The 17915-nt window shown below is 36.0% G+C and overlaps 1 protein-coding gene across 1 annotated transcript; it reads right to left on the bottom strand.

Moving 5' to 3' along the window:
• Nucleotides 1–4510: 4510 nt before the first annotated feature.
• LOC149261224 (cytochrome P450 720B2-like) lies at nt 4511–8846 on the bottom strand. The gene is made up of 9 exons (XM_089381404.1): nt 8613–8846; nt 8051–8378; nt 7463–7612; nt 7130–7369; nt 6918–7010; nt 5683–5761; nt 5274–5401; nt 5023–5141; nt 4511–4733 (listed from the first exon to the last, which is right to left on the bottom strand). Exons 1-9 carry the CDS (start codon nt 8834–8836, stop codon nt 4631–4633), a joined length of 1464 nt encoding a protein of 487 aa, XP_089237530.1. The 5' UTR covers nt 8837–8846; the 3' UTR covers nt 4511–4630.
• Nucleotides 8847–17915: the final 9069 nt, after the last annotated feature.

Below are 17915 nucleotides of genomic sequence, written 5' to 3'. Positions count from 1 at the left end.
ATTTTACCCTAACTTTAATATATGAATAATTTATATAAACTCCTTTTTGGATTTCTTAATTTTTAATCTATTTCATGCTGGACACCTAATCCTAAAGGGTTAGTGTGGAAGCCGAAAAGACTAAGCAGTCCAAGAGACCTTGGGATCTGAAACCCAAGAGTCACAACATTGTATTATAAATGTACTTCTCCTGTTAATAAAAAAATGTACTCACTGATTTATCTTTCACATATTGTTTTACTATCCATGTGAGTTTAACATGGTATCAGAGCAAGTTCGTTCATAATATGCTCAATCTTTTGTGAGCCACTTGTTTTTGTGTGGCCTGTGTAAACCTACGCATCCCTGTGTCTCTAGCTATTTGTATTCATTCGACAACTTAGAATTGGACGGTGGATAGCTGTTTTCTGATTTTGAGATGGACAGTTTGGAAGGGTATTTTTTATTGTAACAGTTGTAGAATCTGGGTTGCTTTCTGCATTTGGGCAGCGACTAAGGCGTAGAGGTTAATGTTCTTTCCAGCTTCTAAGAAATGCTCTTTCTTCAGTGTCAGTCTTTCAATCTTCTGTTGGCCTGGTGTTTTCCTTTAAAAAAAAAAAAAGGCTGAAAAATTTCTCAACTCTTTGCGCATGTCTCGCATCTACCATTATGTGATCTTCTGTGCCCTGAGATAACGCCAGATTCTCTGACATGTTGTCATTCCCTGCCAAGCTTGTCTGAGCCTCCTTGAATAACGCGTTGATATGGTCTGATTACTTAGTTATTTTAAGAGGATGTTTATTCTTGGGCTCAAGCCTGCACTTATTACATCTGAACGTTGAGAGACGGATGCTTAGAAGAGACCGAGCAGCATAAATGTTCAGCGCCATTCTGGCTGCCATTCTGCTGAGCATAGTAACGCATCCCATATGTAACGCCTAGTCTCTCGAATGGACAGGTTTTGAAAGAGATTCCGGCATACCAGATACCGACATACCATTTATCTGCACCACTGGGCCTGAAGAAACCCAGCTCGAATGTGTCGTTCTTCGAGACAATTGTCTGGTTTCCGTTAAGCACAGACCCTGGAGTTATTGTATCATCAGCTGCCACTATAACGCCCGAAAAGAAAACAAGAAACCACCAATGCGGATATAAAGGGCATTTTATCTTCATATCTCTTGGCTTATAGTGTAAGTATCCAGAGCCGAATAGAAATTCAATGCCATTGAATCCGGGTTCGAATCCCACGAAGTCCCTAGCAACTGTGGTCAGGCGATGATAATGAATATTGCGGTTATGCTCGGGACTCGAACTTGTGCACTCCGTCGATCCATAATTCGGATGGGTCTCGGGCCTTAAACGGGGAGGCTCGTCGGGTATGCGTCGATTCTTCATTCTAGCATGAAATTACGGGAGAGAATTGGTCGACATTTTTCGAATTATCAGGCTTGGATCGGTAAGGTGAATTTCATACTGCTAAGTTGTCGACTGAAGATTCTCGCAGGAGGACGCGTGTAAACTCTGTTTTTCAGGTTTAACGAATGTAGGATTATGGACTGCATGTTTTTCAGGCAGACCGAGTCAGGGAAATGACTCGCTATTACTTTCATCTGTAGACGAAGATATTGATTCCTTTTTCCCCATCCCATCGAATATCTGCAGGATTATAATCTGTGATAATAGCCTCATAAGTTTTGAGAACTTGTCCAGGAGGAGCAGACATACAAGCAAGCACAGATAGTTCAACTTCTGCGATTCATAGAAGGAAAGGAATCTGAGATTCTAAGGAGAAAAAGAAGTTAAGATAAAAAGCAACAGAAGTCTGAATTTCTATCCTATACCTGTCACATCTACAAAGTTGAGTATCTGAAGTCTGTAATAGATCCGAGAACTTGAGTTAAGACCGAGAATCTAAAGTCTGTAGCGAGGCCGAGCCTGAAGTCTTTTGAAGTCTGTAACAAGACTGAATTTTTATCTCTATAGTTGAGCTGAAGTTTCAGAGATCTTGATCAGATTGAAGAGGTAACCCCTCGGCTGAAGGAGGCTGGAGCGATCGCCACAGTACCTGCTCCATTTACCTCGGAACGCGAGGTAACCCAGCGCTAAAGGAGGGACCGATCGCCATATTTCGTGCTCCATTAAATCTGTAACGTTAAAATTGAGCAGCGCTAAGCAATCTTTCTAAAGTTGGTTCGTGACTTGCATAGGCCAACTTTGTATTTTCTACAGCGACTTCCATAAAGAATGATCTAGCCCCAAGGCTACAAACTTGTATTTTCTGTGGTTACACTTATCTACAGCCACTGTTCTTCCTAACATTTGCTGAATTTAAAGAACATAATCTTTGAAAGTCTGGTGATATTTGTACAATTTTGACAGTTTCAAGATATCTCTGGTTGATTTTTCCCTTTAAGCTATAGGGCTCTCTTGTGCAACTTGAAGATATTTAGCAGCTTACATTTTTCTGTGGGATTTGGAGATTTTTAAGGTGTAGAAAAATGGCTAAGCTTGAAAGAATATTAGAATTATTGAGAACTCTAATCATGTCCACTGCTAACAACACAGTCAAAATTAACAAAGCCTCTCTTTCAGACATTCAAACATGTCTGCTATATGCACAAGAAAAGATAGAGTTTTTGCAGGTTGAATCACAACTGCAGCAGGAAGAATTACAGCAGTGGAGTCATCATTCTGAACCTATTTCTGTTCAGAGGATTGAAACAGACTCCCATAAACAGCAAGTCAATAATGTTACCATTCATTCAAATAAAGCAGCAGTTGTACATGCATATGCGGAAACTCAGTCTGCACTTCCCAAGCCCATCATCAGACCTTGGGAATAGCTTGTCCACAACAAGCACAAGACTGGTCTTGGATATGACAAGGACTTGTCCTTTCATATTCCAGACTACTCAAAGCCCATTCAGTTTCAAAGTGCTGGATTCATTTATGACAGTTCACCTGCTCTTCATGACAGTTCAGATTTAGCTGTTCCAGATTCTGCCCCTCTTCCACAGCAACAAAAACAACAGATCGTGAAATGCCAACACTGTGATCGAGTTGGCCATTTGAAAGATCATTGTTTTGATCTTCATCCATGTAAGCACTGCCATAAAACCAGTCATTCTTCACACAGATGCTTCAGAAACAAACGTCCTGCAAGAACAAAGATTCATCTTGGATGGATCGCTTCTTGGCAATGGGCATCAACAGCCAAGAAGATATTCCAAACACATGTCAGAACTTGTTCCAGAATATTGAACAATCTTGCAGTTGAGTTTTCTCCATCTTCTCACCTTGTACCTGACAGGGGGGGAAATGATGGTCATCTACAAGCTTCAAAGTCACATCAAGCGAGCCTGAGCCACAACCTGCCACACCAGTTTCAGAGTTGTAGCCAGCGACAAAGATGCCCCTGAACATGCCTTCAGTTGGCAATCTGGGACACTTCCTCTAGCAGAAGACTCCAGCTTCTTACCAGTTTTGGAAGAATTCCAGGAATTGCAGAGTTGTTGGTCATCCTTAAACCATCACAGATTAAGAACACTTCCTCTAGCAGAAGACTCCAGCTTCTTGCCAGTTTTGGAAGAGTTCCAGGAATTGCATTAAGCATTCCAGAGTTGTTGGTCATCCTTAAACCATCACAGATTGAGAACACTTCCTCTAGCAGAAAACTTCAGTTTCTTGCCAGTTTTGGAAGAGTTCCGGGAACTGCACTAAGCGTTCCAGTGTTGGTGGTCATCCTTAAACCACCGCCCTTTATACCAACATTTCATAGAGCACATTCAGCCTAGTGCTGCCATGCATTTTTTGCACATTTTGTATTACAGCTCTCTTCTTGGACTCATACATAACCCTTCGGATTAAGGGGGGAATGTTGGACACCTAATCCTAAAGGGTTAGTGTGGAAGCCGAAAAGACTAAGCAGTCCAAGAGACCTTGGGATCTGAAACCCAAGAGTCACAACATTGTATTATAAATGTACATCTCCTGTTAATTAAAAAAATGTACTCACTGATTTATCTTTCACATATTGTTTTACTATCCATGTGAGTTTAACATTTCATAGTTTAAAAATATAAGTTTCATCGAACCAATTTTATTCAATAAATTAATTGATAAGAATTATAATTTTGTTAAATTTGTAGTAATAATGTGTATTAATTTTGCTATTAATGCTATTGGAATGGAAAACAATGAATTTACTATTTGGCATTTTTATAAGTAAATAAAATCCCATTCAAAAATGATTAAGGACTTGGATATATATAAATTTCATCCCTCCAACCACCATTAATATCAACATGTCAATCATGGGCACATTTAGACATTTCACCTTCATTGTCTTTTAAATGTTATGCAAAAACTCAAGATAGCTAATTTTTTACATTAAAAAAAAAAAGAGCACATTTAGATGTTTTTTTAATATAACACTTTTTAATTCTGTTGAAATCCATAATTGTTTTCAAATTACAATACTTATATAATCCATATATATAAATGTATTTCATAATTGTGTATTATGTATCACATGTATTTGTATTTATGAATCATGAATTTCCGCAACGCTACAATTGTTTTATCCTTCAAACTAACTTATTGTTTTTAATACTCCATACTGCATGAATCAAATCCTATTATAATGCCATTAATCGTCCATTTGTTCTTGAAGATATAGACGGATCGGAAAGCCTTTGGTCAGGCGAGAAACAGGAAAGTGGGACATCTTATCATTCTGCAGTGCCTCCCATCTGTAAATATTAATCATATGTAAAACACAAATTTAGCAGATTCAACGAATTTGATTCGGGCAGTACAGTACAGCATAAATAGCTTAATTCTATCTCATGAATAGCAAAGAGAGCAAATTATTGTGTTTTTTTCTTTGTGATTTTTTTTTTTGAAAGAAGTAGTTCATAAACCTTGCTGCGAAGCTCCCTAAAAATAATTGTAGAGGATGAGATTAATTAGGAGCAATACTGCAAGTAAAATTGATGTTTTATTTCTCTTTCTCTAAGTGTAAAGAAGGAAACACAAGACCTGAATTTGGTGACGAAGCTATGAAGAAAGAGGGCCAGCTCAAGCTTTGCCAGATGCAATCCTGGACAAAGCCTGGGACCCCCTCCAAAAGGCATAAACGAAGCGTCCTTTGAGAGCTCCTGCAATATAAAGTCCGAATGAGACACAGAAAGATTACTAACAGAATTGGGATTCATAAAACCAATATGCAGTGATGAAATTGGGGTTCATAAAACCAATATGCAGTGATGGATTTCATGCTAATTAATTACTTGATTTTGCAGCTTCTGTTGCCAACGCCATGGATCAAATGTGAGAGCAGAAGAATGGTACTTGTCGTCCAGATGGGTACCTGTCAGAAACACCAACACCGTCCACCCTCTTGGAATCACAAAGCCTCCTGAGAACACAAGTTTGTAATGATCCGAATGGTTAAGTAAATCGCGTGGCAGTATTCTAAACATTCAACTTTTCTATCAGTTTTGCTTTATATTTGGCTCAAAAATTTAAAAGAAATGCTGAAATTGTAAATATCAGTTGAGAGTTTATGTTTTTCTAGCTCTTCAAAGAATCAACTCTTTCAGCAGCAGCACCACTACTTGTAATTTTGTAAATTTGATTGGAAAAGTTAAAATGAACCATGAAAATCAACCAAGAAGAGCAAAACAGATTCTTAGATACCATTAATTTTAATGTCTTCTTTTGCTTCTCTGAAAACAGCCGGAGCAGGGTTGCCGATACGAAGCGTTTCATTTATAACCTGGGAATTGAACAAATACAAACATGATCAATCATCTCGACATATAATGATCAATCATCTCAAAACATAAATATATGATTTTTCATCCATCTTCAAACAGAGAAAACAAAGACAAAATGCATAAGGTCGATCCCATAGATCCAGGAGGTTAGTAGAAAACGGGTAAGGATTTGAAAATACTGATTTTTATTATAAGAGAAAATACATGTGTTGGGGAGGTGATTTTTCATCCATCTTCAAACAGAGAAAACAAAGACAAAATGCATACGGTCGATCCCATAGATCCAGGAGGTTAGTAGAAAACGGGTAAGGGGGTCCTGGAGGTCAGTAGAATAAGGGGTTGCTATTAGAGGTTACAAAACTGTTTTTGCCTTGTGCTAAAAAGATTTGTACATGACTTAGCAATTTAAAAATTAACACTTTAGGATACTGTGGAGGGACAAAAATCACAATAACTAGAGGAAATAGGGGAGGCAGAGTATCCTGACTATATATATATATATATAATAGTATATATTTATTTTAAATACAGAAGATGAGTTTAGAGTGATCTAATTTTTTGATGTGCAACTTTTTTATGAATGGATATTATTTAAATATTTTGTATAGTTTATAAATTTTATATTTTTAAAATTTTTATTTGGGCTGATATGAGTAAAATTGCAACTTTGATGATGGACAACAGAGTTACACATCAGGGTTACACAACATACTAGGCTATAGAATGAGCTTCTAAGCTCAATAGTATTGTAAGAATTAAAGAATAAATTCGTTTGAAAGAGACATCTTTATACAATTGTAGATCATCAGAGTAACACATCATACTGGGCTATAAAATAAGCTTCTAAGCTCAATAATATTGTAAGAATTAAAAAATAAATTTGTTTGAAAGAGATATCTTTATATTATTGTAGATTTTGAAAATATTATGAAATTTAATAGTAAAATATTTCCAACAAAATTATTAAGCCGCCAATGTTTTATTTTTTTAAATGTAAATGGCAAAAAATAACATAAGGAAAATTGATAATAACAACTGAATTCATTTGTACAAACGTAATCTACCAAATTTGTAATTTGGGGAAAATATGCTAACAGCCTGTCACCAAAAACCGAAATCGTTGGCTAGTCATCAAAACAGCAATTAATTACATACACATTGGGTGAATTTCATTGACTGGTAGTCATCCCAAGTGAGCTTTTGGTTTCTTGGACTCCCCTTTCTCTTTAACAGAGCGTCGTGCTCCGCCTGTGTGGTGCATATTCCATCATCAGTGTAGTCCAGTGTTAATGTATCAATACCAAGATATGAAATGCTTTTATTTAGAATAGAGATTTGCAGCATGTACCTACACACTGAGTACACACCTTCAGTTCGTGAAGTGCCTGGGGACAGTCCGTGAGAAATTTGATAGAAAATACCATCGCTGAGGCTGAGGTCTCGTGACCAGCGAAGAGCAGGAATAGTACAAAATCTGCTATAACTTCTTCTGAATGCAAGTCTTCTTTCAAGAGTTCTCCTAAGAAATCATTATGGACAGCTTCATCTGGATGCTGCCTTCTGTGCTTTATACCCTCATAAATCTTTTTTATCAGAAACTCTCTGGCCTGCAGCGATGCTAGTCATTACTCATCCGGTAAGAACCAATCAAATTAGTAATCAGTAAAATAAAGGAGAAAAGCATTGCGGCTCTTGCGCACCTTAATTCCTCTGGCGTACGAGGTACCCGGGATTCTAATGGGAACGGCAAGGAAAGCTTTAGAAAAATCGCCGAATGCCTTACCGATCTCTTCCGTCTCCTTGGACGGAGATAAGTCCAGCAATTGTTTTGCCATCAAATTCAGAACAAGCTGTAACAAATATCACATGTGAGACAAATCCAATTTAAACGGAAAACGGTTGACCGCCATTCTGATAGCAGTAATAACATGCAGGTTTCGTAGTTCAATTTTGTTTGATTTCGATAAATGTTTAATAAATCCATAAAGAATGCTTAAAGAAGGCATAGATTTTCTAAAATTTAAAGAATTCTTAAAGAAGGCATAGATCTTCTAAAATTTAAAGAATGCATAGATTTTCTGAAAGCTAAATGATGCTTCAAGAATGCACAGATTTTTCTGAAAGTTAAAGGATGCTTAAAGAATGCATAGATTTTTAAAAAAGTAAAGAATGCTTAAAAAATGCATAGATTTTCTGGAAGTTAAAGATGCTTCAAGAATGCATAGATTTTCTAAAATTTAAAGAATGCTTGTTCATATTTTGGAATCGGTTTTGTCGATGGTGCTTACCTGATGGCACTCCTCTTGAAGATGGATATCCCTCTTGGCTTGCCATTGGGCGAAGGTGGTGTGCATAAGGTTCTGTATGTCCTCCATGAAGTGCACACTCAGCTTCTCGAACCTCAGGAAATTTACGGCCGTTCCGTGGAGCTTCTTCTGGAGATCTCCGTGCACCGAAAGCAAACCGAATTTGCCGATGAGATTTCGAAAAGGTCTCGGATAGTTGGATTGAAACAGCCTGCCTTCGTGTTGCAGAATATGTTTGTTGAATTCTGGATCCACAGACACAATCATTCGAGATCTTCCGAACAAATTTGATCTGAATATCTCCCCATACCTGCGTAATTCGCCTTCACATAATTCACATATTGTATTTGATTTGTAAAATACGCGCCAATGTTAAAATTAACAGTACCTTAGCTCTCGATCTTGAACGTTAAAATTAACAGTACCTTAGCTCTCGATCTTGAATCTTAATTAAAATTAACAGTACCTTGGCTCTCGATCTTTAATGTTAAAATTAACAGTACCTTAGCTCTCGATCTTTAATGTTAAAATTAACAGTACGTACCTTAGCTCTCGATCTTGAATGAATTGGCGTGGTTGGGAACTGGAATTAATCCCTCGAATGAAGCCAATGGATTCTCCAATTAATGGCCACCCTGTGGAACCGGGAGGCAAATTGTGGCCTCGACTGTCCACCCTCCACACTATTTTGTAGAGCCGAAGCAGTAACGTCGCCAGAACGAAACAGACGAAGCCAACCAGCCATGAATATGTAACAATCTCAGCCATGATCCCCAATTCAATGCTTTCCTCGGAGCACAACTATCCCCTCTCTTAGTGTGAATTCTATAAATGGGCTTATAACTCGATTCGCAGTATACCTTTGTCTCACCGTTGACCGCCTGATCTTGAAGCCAGCGGGAGCAACCACACGTACCTCCCACTGCCCAGAATTAATTTTATATACTTTATGGTACACCAATGGGAGCAGTATTTGGTAAAGTTTTTTGATATTTTTTAATATTGAGTTGTAGGTTTATCATTGGAGTTATATAAACTAGTTCAATCACATAGAAAAGGTGGTTGATTAGTTTATATAAGTTAAATGTCTATATCAATCACGCAAAATTATATCAAGCAAAAATTTCTTTCTTTTCTAAAATAGATCGCCCAAATTTTATAGTATAAATTTATTTTACTTTAAAATTTACCAAAATGTTATAGAGACTATATATAAAATTATTATAAATTTGAGTAATTTTACAAATATATTACTAAACATTTTACAACTTACATATTAAGGACGATAAGATATATCAAAGTTTCTAAACTTTAAGATAAATTCTTATCCTTAAAATTTTCCCGAATCCAAGGGATTAATACTAAAAACCCAAGGGAGCAATATTAAACAAAAGGGATTAATATTATAAACCTTAGGTATATAAACCCTCAGATAAATACTATAAACCCTAAACTAAACATGGTTGAGCATATTTTACCATGGTTGATTTTCATATTGAAATAATATTGAGACAATATTTGTTACAATGCGACATTTGACCATGGTTGATTTTCATATTGAAATAATATTTTCCAGTGCATGGTTCACCATCATTATAAACCCAAGGGATTTATATTAAACCCTAGAATTAATATTATAAGCCTTCTAACTAATATTATACCCTAGGAATATGAATCATAGATTGATAAACCCAAGAAATTGGTATTATAAGCTCAATGGATTAATTCTAAAACCCCAAGGTACTATAAATCCAAGAGAATAATATTAAACCCAAGGGATTAAAAACCATAAACCCAAGGTATATAAACCCTAAGATAAAAATTATAAACCCAAGGGAATAATTAATACAAGTGATTAATACTAAAAACCCAAGGCATTATAAATTCAAGGGAATAATATTAAACCCAAAGGATAAACATTATAAACCCAAGGTATATAAATCCTAAAATAAACGTGGTTGACCATGGTTGGCCATGGTTGTTTTTTATATTATAAACCCTAAAATAAACATGGTTGACCATGGTTGATTTTCATATTGAGATAATCTTTTTGAGAATCCAACATTCAAACAAGGTTGACCATGATTGATTTTCATATTGAGACAATCCTTCTCACAATGCGACATTGAACCATGGTTGAACATGATTGATTTTAATGTCAAGGCAATCTTTGTCACAATGCGACATTGGAGCATGGTTGACCATGGTTGAACTTCATATTGAGACAATCTTTGTCATAATGCGACATTGGACCATGGTTGATTTGCATATTGAGACAATCTTTGTCATAATGCGACATTGGACCATGGTTGACCATGGGTTATAAACCCAAGGTATATAAACCCTAAGATGAATATTATAAACCCTAAAATAAATATGGTTGACCATGGTTGATTTTCATATTGACAAAAAATTTGTGACAATGGGACGTTGGATCATGGTTTACCATGGTTATAAACCCAAGTTATATAAACCCTGAGACAAATATTATAAACCTTAAAATAAACACGGTTGACCAAAATTGATTTTCATATTGACAAAATCTTTGTCACAATGCAATATTGGACTATGTTTGACCATGATTTATTTTCATATTGAGACAACCTTTCTCAAAATGCGATGTTGGACAATGTTTGGCCATTGTTGATTTTCATATTGAGATAATCTTTGTCATAATGCGACGTTGGACCAAGAGACAATCTTTGTCACAATGTGACAATGGTTGAACATGTTTGACCAAGGTTGACCATGGTTGATTTTCATACTGAAACAATCTTTGTCAAAATCCAACGTTGGAACATGGTTGACCATGGATAGCCATGGTTGTCATAATGTGACAATAGACCAAGAGACAATCTTTGTCACAATCTGACCATGGTTATTCACCATGGTCGATTTTCATATTAAGACAATCTTTGTGAGAATGTAAAGTTAGAACATGGTTGACCATGGTTGATTTTCATATTGAGACAATCCTTGCCACAATGTGACATTGGACCATGGTTGACCATGATCGATTTTAATGTCGAGAGAACCCTTCTCACACTACGACATTGGACCTCATCAACAGTAATTAACCCAAGACGTTAATACTAAAAACCCAAGGGAGTTATATTAAACCAAAGTGATTAATATTAAAACCCTAGGTATATAAACCCTAACATAAATACCATAAACCCTAAATTAAACATGCTTGACCATGATTTACCATGGTTGATTTTGATATTGAGACAATATTTGTGACAATGTGACATTAGACCATGGTTTACCATGGTTGACAATGGTTGACCATGGTTGATTTTCATATTAAGTCAAACTTTGCCACAATGTCACATTGCACCATGGTTGTGCATGGTTGACCATGATTATAAACCCAAGGTATTTATATTAAACCCTAGGATTAATATTATAAACCTTATGAACAATATTATACCCTAGGAATATAAAGCCTTAGATTGATAAACCCAAGGGAATTATTCTAAAACCCCAAGGTATTATAAACCAAAGGGAATAATATTAAACCCAAGGGATTAATATTATAAACCCAAGGTATATAAACCCTAAGATAGATATTATAAACCCAAGGGAATAATAAACCCAAGGGATTAATACTAGAAACCGAAGGGATTATAAATCCAAGGGAATAATATTAAATCCAAGGGGTAAATATTATAAACCTTAAAATAAACATGGTTGACAATGGTTGATTTTCATATTGACGATATATTTGTGATTGTGACTTTGGACCATGGTTGACCATAGTTGATTTTCATATTGACAAAATTTGTCACAATGCAACATTGGAATATGGTTGACCATGATTCATTTTCATATTGAAACAACCTTTCTCAAAATGTGACGCTGGATAATGGTTGACCATGGTTGACCCTTGTTGATTTTCATATTGAGACAATCTTTGTCATATTGTGAGGATGGTTATTGACCATGGTTGATTTTCATACTAAAGCAATCTTTGTCAGAATGTGACGTTAGAACATGGTTGACCATGGATGGCCATGGTTGTCACAATGTGACGTTGGACCAAGAGACAGTCTTTGTCATAATGTGACCATGGTTATTCACCATGGTTGAGCATGGTCGATTTCCATATTGAGACAATCTTTGTGAGAATGCAACATTGGACCAAGATACAATCTTTGTCATAATGTGACCATGGTTGACCATGGTCCATTTCCATATTAAGACAATCTTTCTCAAAATGCAATGTTGGAACATGCTTGACCATGGTTTATTTTGATATTGATATAATCCTTGTCATAATGCGACATTGGAACATGGTTGACCATGATTGATTTTGATGTCGAGACAACCTTTCTCACACTGCAACATTGGACCTCACCAACGGTAATAAACCCAAGGGATTAATACTAAAATCCCAAGGGATTTAAAACCCAAGGGAGTTATATTAAACCCAAGGGATTAATGTTATAAACTCTAGGAATATAAAACCTAACATAAATACCATAAACCCTAAAATAAACATGCTTGACCATGTTTTACCATGGTTGATTTTGATATTGAGACAATATTTGTGACAATGCGATGTTAGACCATGGTTTACCTCGGTTGACCAAGGTTGATTTTCATATTGAGTCAAAGTTTGTCACAATGTCACATTGCACCATGGTTGTGCATGGTTGACCATGATTATAAACTCAAGGGATTTATATTAAACCCTAAGATTAATATTATAAACATTTTGAATAATATTATACCCTAGGAATATAAAGCCTTAGATTGATAAACCCAAGGGATTAATTCTAAAACCCCAAGGTATTATAAACCCAAGGGAATAATTGTTGAAAATGGCAACAAGAAATGCTAAAAATAGAACTACTATAAATATTAGTTTAGGTACCAGTGCTGGATTGAGCAACAAGGAATGAAAAATGGAAGGGCTAAAAATAACATTGTTATTTTTAGCAGTTCGGGATAGATTCCAATTTTAGTCAGTGTCTGGACTAAAATTGAGAAGTAAAATTCGAATTTGAACTTAACAGCTATTTTAAAATAAATTAATTAATTCACCATGAGTTAATTAGTTGTGAAAAATCAAACATGAAGTCTATGTGAGGACATGCAACAGTTTCTCCATTAATTGAGGAATTTATCCATCAGTTAAAGAGATAAGGATGAGTTCTAATTTGAGTTGTAATTAGTTGGCTCAGTTAACTAAGTCAAGTCCAGTTAGATTGATTTAAACAGTTTGTTTAAATTAATGTGAGTTCAGTTAGTTAATGCATGCTTGCATATAACTACTGCACTTCAGATAACTGAATATTCTCTCATGAATAACTCATGCATGTCAGTTCAGACAAAGACCCAGTTGAGATCAAAGGAGGGACAGTGTACTATCAGTTGGATGGATTTTTCCTATAAAGGAATCTCATCCATGGAGAAGGATTTATCTCCTTCAGGATTGCGCAGTTGGATCAGAGGTTAGTGAGTGTGTGAAGAGGCCAATTCACACAAGTGTCTGCACTGGACCCCAATCAAAATTGCGCAAAGAAATAGGAGGCTTGCAGGGCAGATCAGGAGGCTTGAGAGAGGCTTTTGACTGTCTATGAGCAGCAGAGGTATTGCAGAGAGAGCAGGATAGCTTTTGATCTGATTCTTTTTGTAATATTGGCTATATTTCCACTTGTACGATAATACAAAGTTGTGTTTTTAGGCTGAGGCTTTCCCCGAGTTATTTCTTCTGCGTTATGTGTAATTGATTTCTCCATATCAGTTATATGTGTTGTTATTGATGTTGCTCATGTCCGATTAAGCTTCTGCTAAATTGGTTGTAGAAGTAAATCAAGTATTTTGCTTTAGTCTATTGCATTATCAGGTGATCTACAGGTGGGAATTTCTACATGGTATCAGAGCTAGTTGATTTGTAGAAAAATTTCTACATGGTATCAGAGCCAAGTTGATCAAAGTAGTGAACAGTATACGAAGAAGAGAAGTCGAAGTAAGAAAAAAAATTGAGCTGCGAGTTTGCAAAGAAGATCTGAAAATTTTTGTGCAAAATTTTCATAAACAATAGAAAATCTGGATTCCTTGCAGAAAAAGACCCAAAGTCAAGAAAAAAACATCTAAATCAGAGTTCGGATAAAGGAGATATCGTTGATTTAAAATCAGCTCCTTTTCCAGAAAATTTCGTGATGGCAGGAAAGATGAAACAGATTGGTGTGCTAGTCAAGAACCTATATGCACTTGAGGTACAAGATGCATGTAAAGCCTTGAGGAGCAAGGCAGAGGTTAGATACTTGGTGGTTGAGAGGGAGAGTAAATTACCTCTCAACATGCAGCACCAGAAGAAGTCTCAGACAATTGTGGAGGAGCCACAATTGGTGAAGCAGCTTCAGGAGGTTGTGGAGCAGCCACAACTGGAGAAGCCGAGAGGAGACCGAGTGGAGGCATCCACTCATGCAGATACCTCCAGTACGGGGGAATTTCGAGCCAAGTGGGTAGAGGGATCACATGTAGCCATACTTCCAGGTGTGAGGTGGGGTGATGTGGATTGACAGTCCAAAGAAGGCTGGAATAGGGGTAGGATCATTGAGGTACCCAACCTCTTTGATTAGACCTTGCTACGGGAGCCTCGACGAGGAGTAGCAGGACTGGCTGAGTGGGTAGAGATAGATGTAGATGGAGCGGCAGAGAGAGCTACAATGCAGGAGTCCCAAGACTGTGTAGAGCTAGCAGGTTGCAACAACGCGAGAGGCATGGAGTGTTGCACCAATGTAGGATGGCACAGAGAGGTGTGCAATAGTGCGAGATGAATGGAGTGTTGCAGTAGCTCAGAGGTCAGAGAGGGAGAACTTGTCAGTGGCAGATGGAGCTTTAGCATCAGAGTATGTTTTTAGCCCAACAGAGAGGTCAGTTGGGAGTTTTCTTTTGTTTCTAGAGTTGCTGGAGCATCCACACTTGGGAGAAGTGTTGCATGTAGAACATTTCAAAGGTACAGAATCGGGTTTGAGTTGAATGCCTTTCTTGTTGAAAGGGAATGTTGAAAATGGCAACAAGAAATGCTAAAAATAGCACTACTATAAATAGCAGTTTAGGTACCAGTGCTGGATTGAGCAACAAGGAATGAAAAATGGAAGTGCTAAAAATAGCATTGCTATTTTTAGCAGTTCGGGATAGATTCCAATTTTAGTCAGTCCCTGGACTAAAATTGAGAAGTAAAATTTGAATTTGAACTTAACAGTTGTTTTAAAATAAATTAATTAATTCACCATGAGTTAATTAGTTGTGAAAAATCAAACATGAAGTAAATGTGAGGACATGCAACGATTTCTCCATTAATTGAGGAATTTATCCATCAGTTAAAGAGATAAGGATGAATTCTAATTTGAGTTGTAATTAGTTGGCTCAGTTAACTGAGTCAAGTCCAGTTAGATTGATTTAAACAATTTGTTTAAATTAATGTGAGTTCAGTTAGTTAATGCATGCTTGCATATAACTGCTGCACTTCAGATAACTAAATATTCTCTCATGAATAACTCATGCATGTCAGTTCAGACAGAGACCCAATTGAGATCAGAGGAGGGACAATGTATTGTCAGTTGGATGGATTTTTCCTATAAAGGAAGCTCATCCATGGAGAAGGATTTATCTCCTTCAGGATTGCGCAGTTGGATCCGAGGTTAGTGAGTGTGTGAAGAGGTCAATTCACACAAGTGGCTGCACTAGACCCCAATCAAAATTGCCCAAAGAAATAGGAGGCTTGCAGGGAAGATCAGGAGGTTTGAGAGAGGCCTTTAATTGTCTATGAGCAATAGAGGTATTGCAGAGAGAGCAGGATAGCTTTTGATCTGATTCGTTTTGTAATACTGGCTATATTTCCACTTGTATGATAATACAGAGTTGGGTTTAGGCTTAGGCTTTCCCCAGGTTATTTCTTCTATGTTATGTGTGATTGATTTCTCCATATCAGTTATATGTTTTCTTATTGATGTTGCTCATGTTTGATTAAGCTTCTGCTAAATTGGTTGTAGAAGTAGATCAAGTATTTTGCTTTAGTCTATTGCATTATCAGGTGATCTACAGGTGGGAATTTCTACATGGTATCAGAGCTAGCTGATTTGTAGAAAAATTTCTACAATAATATTAAACCCAAGGGATTAATATTATAAACCCAAGGTATATAAACCCTAAGATAAATATTACAAACCTAAGGGAATAATAAATCCAAGGGATTAATACTAAAAACCTAAGTGAATAATATTAGACCCAAGGGGTAAATATTATAAACCCTAAAATAAACATGGTTGGCCATGGTTGATTTTCATATCAATACTATAAACCCAAAGGATTTATATTAAAGCCAAGGATTAATAATATAAACCTATCAATAATATTATACCCTAGGGATATAAACCCTTAGATTAATAAATCCAAGGGATTGATATTATTGATATTATGGTTGACCATGGTTGATTTCCATATTAAGACAATCATTGTCACAATGCAACATTAGACGATGGTTAACCATGGTTAACCATGATTGACCATGGTTGAGCATGATTGATTTTCATAGTGAGATAATCTTTATTACAATGCGACATTGGACAATGGTTGACCATGATTATTTTTCAAATTGAGAGAATCTTTGTCATAATGCGATGTTGGACCATGGTTGACCATGGTTGATTTTCAGAATGGGAATCTTTGTCACAATGCGATGTTGGACCATGGTGGACACAATGTGGCATTGAAAAATAAAAAAATATTTTCCATAATGTGACAATGGTTATTAATGATCATTGACCATGATTGAAAATGGTTGCTTTTCAAACTGAGACAACCTTTGTCACAATGTGACATTGCACCATAGTTGACCATGGTTGAAAATGATTAACCATGCTTGACTTTGGTTGATGAGGATTGACCATGGTTAATTTTTACATTGAAACAATCTTTGTCACAATGTGACATTCGACCACGGTTGACCATAATTGACCATGGTTAATTTTCATGGCCATGATGACCATGTTTGACCATGATTGATTTTCAAATTGCGACAATATTTTTCATAATGTAACATTTAACCATGGTTGACCATGAATGACCATGGTTGACCGTGAATGACCATGGTTGACGATGATTGAACATGGTTGATTTTCATATTGGGACAATCTTTGTCACAATGTGACATTGGACCATGGTTGACCATGATTATAAACCCAAAGAAATTATATTAAACCTTGGGAATTTGAACCCTTAGATTAATAAACCCAAAGAATTTATATTTTAAACCCAATTGATTATATTATAAACCTAAAGAAGGGTAATCAACAACCAAGAGATTTGCATGGCATAACATAACATGAGTGAAACACAAAAAGTTGTGTTATTGGAAAATGTTTAACTTTGTTATCATGTCAAACTTAGGAATAAATCAATACTATGAGGATTATTTTATTTGCTAAAAGTTGTCAAATTGAGAAATAACTTAATACTTTGATTATTATCTTATTTGCTAAAAGGTGTATATATAAAAGGAAGTGACTATTCATTTTATATTTTATAAGAAATTATAGATTTATCTGGTGACTTTTCATTTCTCCCACTTCGAAATTATTTCCAAGATTATGTATGTATCATAGGGCTCTCATACATCAACATGGTGTTTGGCTTGTCTACAACATTAACAGCTATATTATTAAATTAAGAACTTCTTAAGGAAACATAGTGTTAAGATATTTCTAAAACATCATAGTTTTAAAGAATTTTTCATCATTGTAGCACTAACATCTTTGTATCCCAGTATATATATATATATATATATATATATATATATATATGAAAATATAAATGCATTTTAATTTTTCTT

Source organism: Pinus tabuliformis, chromosome 6, assembly GCF_031772625.1.
Source record: "Pinus tabuliformis cultivar Carrire ecotype Pingquan chromosome 6, CPIR1, whole genome shotgun sequence".
In the NCBI taxonomy this organism is placed as follows: Eukaryota; Viridiplantae; Streptophyta; class Pinopsida; order Pinales; family Pinaceae; genus Pinus; species Pinus tabuliformis.
The sequence above is the reverse complement of the archived record's forward strand: the minus strand, read 5'-3'. Positions and strand labels throughout refer to the sequence as shown.

What these genes read in the sequence shown, in the direction of transcription:
- LOC149261224 (XM_089381404.1), bottom strand. Translation starts at nt 8,836, where the DNA reads ATGGCTGAGATTGTTACATATTCATGGCTGGTTGGCTTCGTCTGTTTC. An exon ending in CGTACGCCAGAGGAATTAAG is followed by an intron (nt 7,370 to 7,462) that starts GTGCGCAAGAGC and finishes GCATCGCTGCAG; the next exon opens with GCCAGAGAGTTTCTGATAAA. An exon ending in CAATGAAATTCACCCAATGT is followed by an intron (nt 5,762 to 6,917) that starts GTATGTAATTAA and finishes TTCAATTCCCAG; the next exon opens with GTTATAAATGAAACGCTTCG.